The following is a 14,496-nucleotide window of genomic DNA, read 5'->3' as shown; positions in this document are numbered from 1 at the left end:
ACAGACATATGTTAGTCACATTGATTGACAAGAAGGTTTGTATTTCTAGAGTAGGTAAACATCCTCTTTGGAACAAAAACCACACCAGAACCCTAATGCAGAACCCTGTAAAATATATGCTAACTATCCGCATTTTAAAGCGTAAATAAACACTAAAATGCATACTGTGACCATAAATTTTACCAGGAGGTTATGCTTTCCTGAAACAAGTGACAGAGCAATGAGTAGAAAACAGGAGTATCGTTCCTCTGCATACTGTCATTATTACCAGGGCAAATTCAAACAGCCTGTCTAGATACCTACCACAGCTGGAGACCAGCCTTGGTGTGGCATTGCTGGGGCAGGGACTGACAGTCCTGGGGGTCTGAAATGGGGTCCTGGGCTGTGGGCAGGGTGAGGGAAGCCCCGGGAGTGGAGGGAGGCAGGGCTGGTGGTGCCTTCACAGAACTCCACGGAATGGAAAAATATAGAAGAATGGATAGCAAAGGTTTTACAGGGACAGACCCACTTTGCAAATCCCTGCAGAGGTGGACTTGAATGTCTGAACTTAAAAACTATGTTTAAAGCCATGTGCTTGATTGACAGTCAGCTCCCACTAATTAAAGGTTTCTCAGTTTAATGAGAAGAATTACTTTCTTACAACTGCAATAAAGCTCTGCATCCCCTACTTCCCACACTCCATTTTACCTGCTTACTGAATTTTTCCTTGGTGCAGGGGATTGACAAAAGGCCTTTTGCATCACTGCCTTCCTTCAGAAAAGGATTTGTGTGCCCTATAGTGCCCAAGCCTGTCCTTTCCCATCAGCTCTCCGTGGGGCTGCGAGGATGACCGCACGGGGCCGAGCAGCTTCATTTCACAATGTGGCTGCACAGGCAGAGCTCTGTGGACCCGCTGATCACAGAGCTGTAAGTAACTGGCTAGCAGCTGCCATAGCTAAATTTCACAACCGCTCTTCTGCTTTGCACCTAGAAGAATATTCAAGGATCTATACAATAAAATAGCTTTATCCATACCAGTTAAGCTGAAACAACTCAGACAATGGAAACTTGCTATCCTTTGGTCTTTGTGCCCAACATTTTTGAAAAAAAAGTTTCCTTTCAAGTAATTGCAATAAAGTGGCAGTCAAGGGACCATTTGCTGATTTGATATTGGAGAAAAGTAACTGAGATTTTCCCCTTTTCCCTTTCCCACCTCAGAGCATGCATTTATAGTGAATGACACTTCACAAAATTAGGCAACAAGTAACAAGCCAAAAATACAGTGAAGCACGTGCATGAATTAAAAGAACTAATATTAAAGAAAAAAACCCACCCTGCTGTATCTAAAATAGACAGATTATATTGATGATTTGTATTTATTAAATACAACCAGTGATTCTATAAAATGTATTTTCTTATTTGTGCAATGGGCATTCAATTCTATTGCTTCTAATATCATGAATTATTGTTCTCATGTGTGCAATTTTATGTAATGGATTAAACAGGGCTGTATTTACTGCTCTTCATTTCAAACACTTAAAGTAACTAAGTTTTTTATACTGCCTGGAAGATGGTAATAACAGTGTCCTCCACATTGAATACATGACTGCCTCAGTGAAAAGTTAAGGCGGGTGAATAGAGAAGGTTCACTGGGAGTCACATAATGCATCTTAAGACAAATATAAGACAGGCTATGGGTGGAAGGGACACCAGATGTGGTCAGAACAAGAACTAGGAGTCTGATCCTGAAAAAAGCCTGAATAGAAAATTTTTCCCATTATCTACTGTCCTTAAAGGCATGGAGTTATGAACAAAAACTGTCTCCTATTACTGCATATATTCTCTGGAAATTAGTGGTATTGAATCAGTATTCAACCACATCATCAGTTCTTTCTTGCAGCAAAAATAATCTGCTGGGTCCCAGACTTAGGCAACTGGGACAGATTCTGCACTCTTCATTTCCAAAGCCTCATTCTCCAGACAGATGTGAGAAGTGCATGTAGCTGTGCTCTTTTAAGTCCAGCAAAGGATACCAACAGGAAAGGTGGGAAGCTGCAGCTGATGGACAAGCAGTCATGGATTAGATCACTGCAGTGAAACTGCAGTCATGCTCAAGCAAAGCTTGCTTGTTGGGACACTGGAGGCAGGAGTAGTAGAGCACGGGATACAGCAGCTTGATACTGATCCACCACTCCTGGGGAAACCACACAGATCTCACCAAGCTGACTGTATTTTCTGTTACTGAATCGCACCATAGCAGAGTTTAAGATTAAATCCTAATTATTAGCTTTAAAAATAATGTATATGCCTATAGTCAACAGGAGAGACCCCTAAAACTCATTTCAGCTGACATCTGGCTGCTGTGATCATATGCCTAGAAATCTGTGGGTATGCCCGTACTCCAACTGCTGTGAGGGCAGAGGAAGTCCCCATGTTAACTTTGGAGCAGTATGGGACAAAAAATGGTAAGAAGCTACAGCAACACAGTCTATATGCCCACTGTGGACCCTGGGAGTGCTACTGGGATGAACACCCTCTCTAGCCCTGTTTCACAGGGGCCATCTTAAAGCTAGCCTTGGTATTTTGAAATCCTATTTACTAACTGCCTAAGAGACACCTCCCAAAGAAAAACAACGACCTCCTCCTTGTGTGTGCAAAAACAGCACACAAGAGCATCCCTCAGGTGAGACAAACTGGGGGATTGGGAAATGGGGAGGAAATTAGAACATTATTGATTGGTGGAGATGAAATAGAAGACATATCTGCAGCTTGTTGAAATATCAAAGAACATTTGTGTACACATATAAATTTGAATTTGTCCTGGTCATTGGAATGAAAAACAAGTATCCAATATCAAAACATTGTGATTTTCTGTTCAGAATTAATTTATTTTTTAAGCACAGCTCAGTTCCCATTCTCTTTATGCAGTGTCCTAGCTTTTTGATATTAAAAATCCAAACCCAGTTCTTTAACAGCAAGCAGTCTTACAAACTACACACAGCTATCCATGTCATTCTTGTACCTCTTTCCAGTTTTCTCTCCTACCTTGGAACCTGATGCTGTTGTTGATTATTTCCAGTGTGTCAGCCACAGCATTGTACTCTCCCACCTTCACTTCCTTTCTTTCTGCAGAGAAACAAACAAGAGTGATTGTTTATGGCAGTTCACATGTTCTCAATTATTTAACCGTTTTTGCCTTCTTTTTTGACAATATGTCAAAAGGAAATGAAATATGCCTGCACTGCACGAATTATCAAAGCAGAATGCCAGACAGCTAACATAATTAAAAGAAATATTTCTGATTCTTTAAAGAAATGCAAATTATTTTTAAGAACTCATTTACATAATCAGAATTGTTGTTATTGGGCACAGACATCTCCATCTTAAAGATCACACACTTACTGGTTCACACCATGCAGGACACTTTGCTGGGAGAACAGATATGGCTAAATCACACATTCCACTCTCATTTAAACAACTAGGACATCTTGCACAGTGAAGTATTTCCCAGGGGAGTCGTACTGGCAGGCTCCAGTCAGTACAGAGTAGACTGCCTAGTTAATAGATATGCTGGGAATCTAATCTCTTATTCTGACTGGGAATTAGCAACTCATTAGTACCCTGACTGCAAAACATACTATGTTATATAATTAAAGCCAACGTGCACTTGAGCTAAAATTTTACTGTTACTCTCATCTGCTATTTTGGGACTATCATCACATATATGGCCTTCTGGTACCTAATGGAGTAGAGTAACGCAGATATAGGAACTTAATTTGTTTGGCTGCTACCTTGGCTGCTGTAGCTGGAACTCCGGCACACATTTGTCCTACCCTTCTGATAACATCTGGCATCAATTAATTTCTGCTAGTTCTGTTGGGATTTTGGTATGGCTTAGAAGTGCAGGAACTTACTAAATTATCACTTTTACACTAAAACTTTTTCATTTTGTCAGAGATTTATAAACCACAGGCACACTGGCTAAAGTTTTCTTTGATGAACTGGCTCAGAAGAGCCAAAAATGTCCTTTCAGGGCTCTATATGTGGGCATGAACAACCCAATTTACATTTAAATTCAGAGCTCAAGACCCTATTTGTGACACTGATTTTGGGAGCTGATGATCTTGAACTAGATGGCAAATTTGAAAAGACTGTATTTCACCCAACAGCTCCACATTAACCTTTTCTCCTTTTTCACTCAAAGTAATTGTGCCTGTTCAGCTTTGCTGAATGGAGCAGTTAGCTCCACTTTAGTAAATTCTACAGGCTGATTAATACTAATCTGAGAGCTCACAGGAGGCAAAAGTTTTCCTTACATAAACCACACTTCTTACTGTTAAAATTGTTTACGCAGAATTGTAGACTGGGCTGGAAATCTGGCAGAGATACCTGGGCATTTGCCACACCTCCATCAAAAGCTGGAGTTTGCATTTCTGAAAGTTTATTTGCCTTTTGCATGAGCATGATCCACTTGTGGGGCCCTAAGACTACTTTGGAATAAAAGCACAATCCCCTGGTCTCCAGCAGCAGTTTCACAAAGCTCATCCACACAGCATTACATACTCTTAGGAGTAAATATAAGTTTATACTTTCTGTCATCAGCTGAAAATCCTCTGTGAAATAGATATATGCATAAATCCTTGACAGTCTTAAACAATAAAATCCTTACATTAGTCATCTAAAAGTTAAAATGGTCACTGCTAAAAACTGAACCAATTCAATTCCATCTGTATTTGTAGCAATACAGCTATTACCTGTAGATCTAAAACATCAGAACACAACCTAGAGAAAAGAGAGATGAACACCAGAATGCATACCAACATACAATTTGCACATTAGATGCCAGATAGTCCACAGCATCTACTTATACCAAATGGGGAGGACATGCACCTTGGTGTTGGTCTAGCTACAACTTTACATCAACAGGCTAAAACCTGATAGCTCTGATAAACAGCGAAGAGAAAAGAGTAATTGCTCCACAAACATTTCTGTATGGAGCACTTACCAGGACTAGATTAGATGTAAGAAGCACATAACAGGTGGGGAAGCATACAAAAAAGCGAGCGTAAATCTGTGCTCTAACTGATTAAGGTACTGCAACTGAGAAACTTTTTCTGTGATTGCTTCATTTGACCTACAATACCATTCCTTTTCAACATTTATAAATTCTTACACGGCTTCCTTTACAGATGAAGTAACACTGAGAATGTGCCTATAATGGTAAGTGCGATGTAGTGCAATAGAGATGAGCTAGCCTACAACAAGCTAGCCTGGGTACCACGAGCTAGCCCTTGTAGGAATGGAGCTCGGTGGAGCTATTCAGAGAAACAAAATTCCATGGCAGACTGAGCTGAAGAGCAAGACTCTTTTGGACTCAGAAACCCAAGAGTGCGGGAAAAAAGTGTTTAGTACCTAGGAAATGCATTATCAATGCCTTGTCCCTTACAAATGGGAAAGGACAATTCACAGAGCACATGCCAAGGTTTCTTGAAGTCAAGAAAAGGCATAAAGGTATTTGATATCTTAAAGTAGTTACAATTGTGGAAAGTAGTCTATGAGGGAAATAAACCATATTTTCATTGAGAGGAAGGGTATACTATCCATTTCTTAGTATGATTACAGGGGTGCTGAGGGGGAGACACAAACAGTCTTTGTGCTCTTTTGTACTCCCAGCAAGGAGTACAACTACAGTTGTTGGTTTTTCAGTTCCCCACGCACAAGTGCTGATCAGTGACAAAGTCACCTCCAAATATTAATTAAAAGAAGCAAGGAGGCAGCACTATGGCTCTCTGCTCTCTTGCATAGGTCAACATAGCTAAGGATGGGACTGCAGGCTCTACTTTTCTATATGCCATTCCCTTGAATTCCCTTTGAAAATTCTGAATTATTCAAGTCAGTATACTGTTTGTATAATGCAGCTCATATCTGTCAAAATCTCTGTGTGTTCAACAACAAAAGGACATGAGAAACTGGAACTCCTTCAAATAAACACACCAACAAAGTGCTTTGCACAATATTCAGAATATGATGTTGGCTTCTTTCTGTAGTGCTTTCATTATTTTTAACTTGATCTTTCCACACTCATGATAGAGAGATTGTATCGAAACCCTCCTGCTCAGGTTAAAACGCAGAAGAAAAATATGAGGGAAAATATACTTGTTTTGTGAGATAACATTTGCCGATACCATGACAGGAGCGGTGGGATTTTAGAACCTGAATCTGCAGTTGTTCTTTCACATAGGAACAGAAAAGTATAAAAACTAACCAACCCAGAGAAAACTGTCCCAGAAATATGTGACTGAAAATTTTGCCAAACAGAATTATAACCAACTAATCCTTGTGGTTAATTAATTGTCACAGAATAGATTACTTATATGGCCAAGATGAAAGTCTTCTGCCAACAAAGAACTGAACTATTCTTAAAGGTGAATTAAAATGTTTTCTTCTCCATGTTTTATTACAGAATTTTATAGCCCACTTTAAGCAACTCCAGACAAATTGACACACTACCACTTAATTAATTGGGTCACATTTCACAAAGTTAATACAACAGATTTTTAATTGCATATCAGGTAGTTACATGTTCTTGTTGAATAAAAGCAAAAATAATTCTTCAACTGACATCAGCTGAGTAAAACAAACTTACCAAAATGCACAACAGTATTATGATTGCCAGTATGACTGTTATGCACTTACACTGAGAATTTCCGGATGAGATTATGCTTAGTTTTAGTTCTTTTCACTATATGTCATAATTTCCATTTTCACTACATTTTTTAGAAGTGTACTTATTCATACCTCATGAAGATAGTTTCTACTGAGAAATGTTTAAGGATGAGAGAAAGCACTTGCAATGCATAGGATATGGGATGGATTTCCTTTGTTTTCCTCTATGCAGACAATACTGGCTAGCTTCTAATGACATTAAGACTTTGTCTATAGCTAAAGCTTGTAGCACCTTCAAGTATGTCAGTCTGACTGAAATAGTACAAATAACCCTAGTGGTGATGCAGTTAAACCACTATAAAAATGTTTACACCAGTATATCACCAGTATAATTTATGCTTATAATAGTAAGGGCACTCTGAAATAACACAGTATCCTACAAAGTTACAAAAAGATGTATATTGATCTGTGAATGTATTCATGGACTCCTACACGTCTAGTTGGTTATGCTAACGTAAAAAACTATGTCTAGGCCACCAGAACAAAGACAAATTAATAGGTCTGCCCTAACGTTACCATGGTGCCCAAACCGCATGGCTGTAAATGAAAATTAAGGACCTCAAAGCTCTAAATAGCTTACCATAGCTGGACACTACTAATACTTTGTTGTGTCACTGCAGCTCTTTATAAAGTTAGAGTTCCATGCAAACTACAAAGATAAATGTGTGCAAGGGATGAGTATTCACTTTCCAACAAATATAAAGTAAATTTTAAAGTAAAATTAATAAACTTACAATGGACTAGTCTCCAGATAAGCTAAGGGTCACTGAGGTGTCTCATCTCAATGACACTTCTCGACTTAGAAGCAGTAGAAAAAAGACATAACCTATAGCTGAAAGAATACACAATATCTAGGTCTTAGTTTGTCCTGAAAAAACATCCTTGCGTAAGGTGCTGCCTCTATGTCTCCTTCTCCTTAAAAAAAGTTTTTGAAAATTTTTTTATATAGCTCCTCTTGCCTCTCCACTCAGGAAATTATCACTGTACTTCCTGAAAACCTTCCTCTGACATCAGTTTAACAATCCCTTCTCCCACTCTTTGTCAGCTGCCCCTCTTGCTTAACCATCGTCACTCAGTGGGAGTGATTAGATGCTTAGCACGTTAGAAAATCTTGCTGCACGTTCAGCACTTAGCAGCCTATCTCAGGATCCAATATCATTAAACCTTGCCCTACAACAGAAATATTTAGCTCTTGCACATTGTTCCTCATCCATGCATCACAGTCCAACACGACTGCTGGTAGCTATGGGGAATATTTACTCATCAGATCTCAGAAGAAGATGCCCAAGTGGCCACCAACGGGTGAAACTGAGCATGCACCATACACACCTGAAATGCTTAAAGATCTTTAGAAAGAGAATGACACTTCAATTTGGAAAGATTTTAATTTCAAATTTCAAATCAATCTCTTAGATACGAATAAAAAATCATGCCACTGCACAAGTGCTAACATTTTCAAAGACACATCTAACCTATCTGGAAGTTCACCATTCACAAGCTATTGGCAACTCATTGACAGGTTCAGTCCAGAGACAGGGCGAAGGGTGCACGGACACTTTACATTATGGTGTTCTGAGGCTTGCCTTTCTCCAATTTGGTTTCTGGTCACATTCTCTTTTAAAGAGTGAATGTTTTTCTTTAGCACTTTAAACTGCCAGTCACCTAGCAATCAGTTGTCACTGACAGGTCTTGGCTCTTCTTTCTCATTCCCTCTATTGCCTGCTGCGAAGGCTCCTGAAGAGCTAATGTGCCGCACTGAGCGACAGCAATCCTGCGACTAGGGGTATTCAGAGAACAAGTCCCAGGAAAGAAGATGGGCCGAACACAAGCAGAGAAAAACCTAAGCTGGAGACTGCAAACTGATGGCAAGTCTGAGAACACTTCCCATATTTCACTAAGTCCTGTGCAAATTGCCTGCAAAGTCTCTTCTAACCTGTCTTACCTTTGTCTCGCTCATTTTGAAAGCTCTTTCACAAAATAACGATCTATCACAAAAGCTGGAAATGCTGTTTTGAATGCCTTTACATTACTGAATTAAACCAAGCATCATGAAAGCTAATTTCCTTCAGAATAAATACAGAAACATTTCATTTTGTGGATCCTGTAGAAACTCTTAGCAAATTAATGTAATCTTAACTTTCATAAGATATCCTTGTCAAACAGGACCGGGAAGCTTTTCAGTTATCCTTATCACATATCAGCAATAACCAATACACATTGAAAATTTCCAATTAAAAAAAAAATATCACAAGAGAAGCTTATAAATAATGAATGAGCAAAGCCTTTTTCATGAATTTCTATCCACTTATAGACAACCATTTCTTTGTTTAAAGACAGAAATGCTGAGATTAAGAATCACAGTTCAAATAAGGAAGAAAATGTCAGGTCAGATAGAAGATTATTCTTCAGCAGAAGCTGCGAGAAAAGAAAGAATCAAGGAAGAAAAATACGTTACCTTTGCAAGGATTTGAATTACCACAGTTTTTACCCTTGTAACTAGAGTTAAAAATCTGTTTTGCCCAAAGAAATATTACCTGTATCTTTAACTCCTGCACAACTATTTCCTTCATTTGAAGTACCTGTTTAGTGTTTTATTTCTGAAATCCTGGATTCCAGTGCACACAACATACAGAAAACCCTGAGTTATGAAAGCAGTATATATAGCAAGTGATAATTACTCTTCATAGCTAGTTCTCAAGTCCTATCTTTCATTCATCCATAAAGCAAAACAGACAGAAAGGTTAAAGCAGCCAAAAACCAAACAGTGTATGTCAGCCTTAGAGTCAGGATAAAAGCTAAGAAGTCTTAACCTTGGGCTTATTTCACTACATTAGTAATGGTATTTAGCCAACAGGATATAGAAAGCAAGTAAGCAAGCAGCACATAAAATGTCATTAAGTATCCTGAACTCATAAAAAATCTAGTGGTTTTATAGCCCAAGAAGATTTTTTCCATAAAAATTTCAAGCATCTCCCTTTTTAAAAGCTTATAAAAATTAATTTTACCAATCCTTTTTAACCTTTGTTTTTACCTTCCCGATTTTACATGTCTCCTATTTTGCTTGTTAGACTGGTTTCTGGTACTGCATAGAAATTTAGTAATATAGTTCATGTGGATTTAATACCTAAATATCTTAGGTATTTATAAATTATGTATCAAAGAGCTATACAATGAAATAAAAAATAATTACTTTGAGTTTAAAACAATTACTTCTTAAAATCTGAATTGTTAACACCATCATTATACCTTTCATTCAGGAAACTAAGAAAGTTATAAGCAAATATACAATAATGAAGGCAGATTTATCCATGAAGTATAATGACTAGTGTGATGAAGCGAGTGTACAGAGCTTACATTAATTCTTCTGAAAAGAAGTTCCTGTTTCTTAGGATGCTTAATAAATTCCTTGATAGTTTGAAATGAGGCTGTATATGAGAACACCCTTCTTTTGGTTTTAATACTTCTAGCATAAAATCTTAACTGAGAATCATAATCAGACTGCATAACCACTGAAACATATGTCAGTAATTTGAATTACCTTTACTCCATTAAGGAAGTTAACAGATAGAAACAAATATCCAAATAGGTACAGTATGATTATATTTTAGGATACATGCATGTGCGATAACTGCAACATCTCAATCCAGCTAAGGGTTTGCCTGTTCTATTGTTCATCCTCTTTTATGATTTGATTAACTTTTCAGAGAATGAAAATCCTCAACATTTGGAGAGTTTATCTGCCAAAGTAAATTATTCTTTGAAGTCATACAGTACCTCAGATTGTAAGTATACATGTGTTTTTTAATATTAATATTTATCTAAATGTAACACGGTCTACAAACAAAAATTGATATTTATTTCACTTATCACTCGGAATCACCTTTTCCTAGCAGACTCCAAAATCACTCTGCTTTTATTAACTGTGAATTTACAGTGGGAAATAGCATTGCATGTATAAAACTACAGGCAGCCACCATTCCTTCCAGAGAAGGAATTTTCTCAATTATTAAATAATAACACAACTTTATTAATTGTCGTGTGCCTTTAAGTACCTTTACTCTCATACGCTAGTCCGTTTTTTACAGTGGGTGTGCTAGGAAATCAACCTTGGGCTGGCTTCCCTGGAAGACCTCCCAGGAGCTTCCCGGGTTTGAAGGGCCATCCAGGCAGTGACAGGTTTGGACGCGGATGCCACTGATGTGCAGAGAAGTCCCCCTGGCAGCAGCCCAGGGCCCAGCAGCAGCTCCATCTGTCAGAGTCTCTCCGGGAGAGGGACAACTGAAGCCAGGACTGCGCAGGAGGTGGAGGTGCCAGCGAGAGAGGCTGTGGCCACGTTTTATTGCTTCTTGAGCTTGATTTCAGAGTGCTGAAACGTCAGAGACCGTGAGGCACAATTCAAGATATACCACGACACTGCACTAATTCAAAGATAAGGGACAGCAAACCACAGGACAGCAGCATATCCATTTTGACAATCTATGAGACTTCCAAAGAAACCAAAGATGACAGAGAAGCAGCGTTTCCAGATCTCTTATCCAAGGGGGATAAATGCAATTGTTCTCTCTCTGGTGCCCTGGAAACTGAGTCTGAGTAGGCACAGTGTGCCCTATCAGGAGAGTCTGGCAAGGGAAAGATCTGAATCATTACCAAATTAACAGAGAATTTTTTTTTTTAGTTAACCCCAAAGTTAATCATGAACTTAAGTCAAATTCACCAAGCAGTGTCATTTAGGGAAGAAACAACTGGGAATAGCACTGCTGTCAGTCTTTTCTAACTCACCAAGTTAAAGTTCAGCTGTAGCTGAAAAATGCAAGACACCCAAGACTAGCCTAATCCCAACTTCCATCTGCTGGCTCAGCATTTAAGCTTTCCATACAGACCTGACAGAAGATGTGACTGGCGGCCACCGTGGGATGTCCTGACAAGAAAGACAGCCCTGGGGACCTCGATGACCCTGGCTCCAGCCCAGCTGCACACTCTGGTTGAATCAGACAGAAGATCAGGTGACCTTTTCCTTCTCTGGTATGTTTAATATTCTAGCATTTAATTTGATTTTCTTGTGGGTGCCCAAAAGAAATGTTTCACTACACTTACCTAAACACATAACTCATCTAACTGAAATTTTAAATTCAATTCAATGAGGAGCATCACTTATTTTTTGCAGTTGAGAAGACAAATTAAAAAAAACCCGAAATCCATTACTTAGAAAACCTTGGGTGGTTACCTCTTTCCCCGGAGAGGCTTTTCTTGTCAGTGCGGTGATGCACAGCACAACCACTGACAGTAGCCCCAGTCTGTGGACAGCTTCAGGTGACTTGAACAGTGCTGCCAAGTCTCTGCCACCGCGTTTTTGGGGGCCGCTCAGACATATAGAACGAGCTGCATGATGCAGTCCTCCTTTTGAGGCTTGGGTGGCCCTTCCCAATTTATACAATAACCAAACCTAAATGCATAACGTGACAGAAATAAAAATGTCCCCCGCCACGGAAGACGCGTGCTTGGCCGGAGGACAGGAGCAGAGCAGCATGCCAGCTATTGCAAAGACGTGACAATGTGACTGAGTGCCTCACAACAAGGTGGTTTGCCCTCCACTTAGCAAGGCATGCCTGCTTTCTGGTGATCTCACACAACACAGGGACAAAACAAAGGCTCCATATCGCACATTTGGATGCATACCTACAATTATATGATTAGGGCCTTCCCTCGCCATCTGTTAGGGTTGTTCTTCCCCTCCCCTGGGAGGGGAGGGCTCAGCACATGCTGAGCAGCCTTACAGCAGGCTGTGCCTGGTCTGCTCCAGCTGAGAGGTCAGAAAACAAGATGCTCTGGCTTCTTCCTTACGTACTGCGTCCTTAAACTTTTTCAGAATTAAGAGTGCATTATTTAGAGGTTGGAATTTCACAATTACCGTGCCTGAGATGGGAGGAGAGCAGCAGCTGTTGTGTGTATTACAAGTGTTGGATCTGAACTACTCACTATGTCCTTGAATATCCACTCTTGCCATTACACCAGGTGGCCTGTGAAAACACTCTAGCACATAAAGAGCTTTGAATATCTTCTTCAAGATTCAGGGTCAAACCCAACGGCAGAATTCCCACTGCCCTCATCCTAAGATACAAAATAAGGTAGCTGAGGCAGCATTGAATACATTTATACAGAGCTGCAAACTCTACGCTCTTTTCTGTCTTGTAATTTGTACGGTAACTGCCAGGGTTTTTTTCCTGTACAAGAAAGCCAGTTTTGACTCACCTAGGCTGGTTTATTCCAGATATTTTATTCAGAAAGAGTAGGGGAAGCATTCCAGAAAAAAATTTAGAGCAACAAAGAGCCCACTTGTATAATAACCTGCATCTGCAAGCGGCCCCTCGCCGAGATATAGGGGAGACTATAAAGGCACCCAAGTAGTGGTACTCCCCTAGATGACTCTTCCAGCTTCCCTGCTGAGATGAACAAGAGAGCCATCACTCAAAGAGCCATGGAAAGCCACAGACATTCAGCCTTTCAAGCTCTAGCCCTCCCCTGACAATCAGCTCCCCGTGCAGAGCCTGGCTCGGGGCGTAGAGCCACATGGGATCACAGATTGTATTTCCCAGTCCTCGGGGAGGTACGCTCCCCATCAGGGACGGGCTTGTCACTGCTACATTTAGGGACGGCACACCAGGGAGTGAGAAAACAAGAAATGTTACACAACTCCGGGATGCCCATCTAACCCAAGAACTGCGGGATTCACAGGGTGAGAAAAGTGTGTTCAGGAGTGCTACTTTGAGTGTTTTTATGAGCAGAAGTAGCTGCTGGGAAATTCCTCTTCGAAGTCTGTGCTTCTTGCCTGTCTTTTTGACCCCCAAGAGGCTACCTGAGAAGTCTGGAAAGTTTGGGGTACCGACCAGAAGGAGGGGTGCTGCTGTGCAGCCCCATGCCCTAAGGCACTGGAAGACATGAAATCCCTGTGTGAAATATCAGCAGCTAGAAAAAATGACCGTGCCCTACTCAGTTCTCACAGGCTTTAAGAGACAGATCCAGGTGACAGATCCACTCACGGGAGACTGCTGATCTACAAAAGAAGTGGTGGGTTTTCAAAAACCAGCATTTGAAATGTTCTGTGTACCAGCCCAGCCCACTAGGCCCCTACAATGATATTTCTTACTTTACGAATTTCCATTTGACACGCTTTTGTTTGGATGTAAGTATATGTGAATTCTATGTCAGGATGAGGCCAGAACAGTTTTGAAACGTAAGATGATAGTAACAGTCAAATCAGAATTTAACCCACCCTAATACACATTTTTCATGTCAGTAGAGCTGTTTGGTTTCCTTCAGTACATTTTAGTAGGATGCATTCTAATCTTGAACTTCAAAATTTATCACCACTATTATTTCTTGATTTTTCCTTTTAAATTCTAATGGTATTAAAACTTAGAGGAAAAAACCCAATAATATTTGCAAAAGAAAGTTCATTCAGGAAACTATTTTTGGTTTGGTTAGATTTTTTTTAACCTGTAAGCTGATCTTGCATTAAAGAGGAAAGAAACACACTCAACTGGACCTTGTTAAAAGTCAAATTTCCAGAGAAATAGCTCTGTTTTCCTGCTACTTCAGTGAACATCCACTTGCTTTAACCTGTTTTGAGTAATCTCTAATTAAATTCTGATTTATTTTTCCTTTTATTTCTTCATCTGGAGTTTGAATAGCTACAGAAAACAGGCCTGCATTAAGAGAAAAAACCTCCCATGGAAAGCTACAGCCATTAAATTATAATTACTCTAAATAATAAAGGATTTAATAATTAATATA

General features: G+C 39.7%; 1 protein-coding gene across 4 annotated transcripts in view; it reads right to left on the bottom strand.

Moving 5' to 3' along the window:
• Positions 1-14,496, bottom strand: part of GABBR2 (gamma-aminobutyric acid type B receptor subunit 2) — a 490,947-nt gene that overhangs the window by 171,117 nt on the left and 305,334 nt on the right. For all 4 annotated transcript variants that reach the window (XM_052787480.1, XM_052787483.1, XM_052787481.1 and 1 more), the window contains one exon: positions 3,025-3,105. In XM_052787480.1, coding sequence (XP_052643440.1) covers positions 3,025-3,105 — 81 coding nt within the window. The remainder of the gene's footprint in view (positions 1-3,024; positions 3,106-14,496) is intronic.

Source organism: Harpia harpyja, chromosome 5 (genome assembly GCF_026419915.1).
Source record: "Harpia harpyja isolate bHarHar1 chromosome 5, bHarHar1 primary haplotype, whole genome shotgun sequence".
Taxonomy (NCBI): domain Eukaryota; kingdom Metazoa; phylum Chordata; class Aves; order Accipitriformes; family Accipitridae; genus Harpia; species Harpia harpyja.
This window is presented reverse-complemented; position numbering and strand designations above follow the sequence as displayed.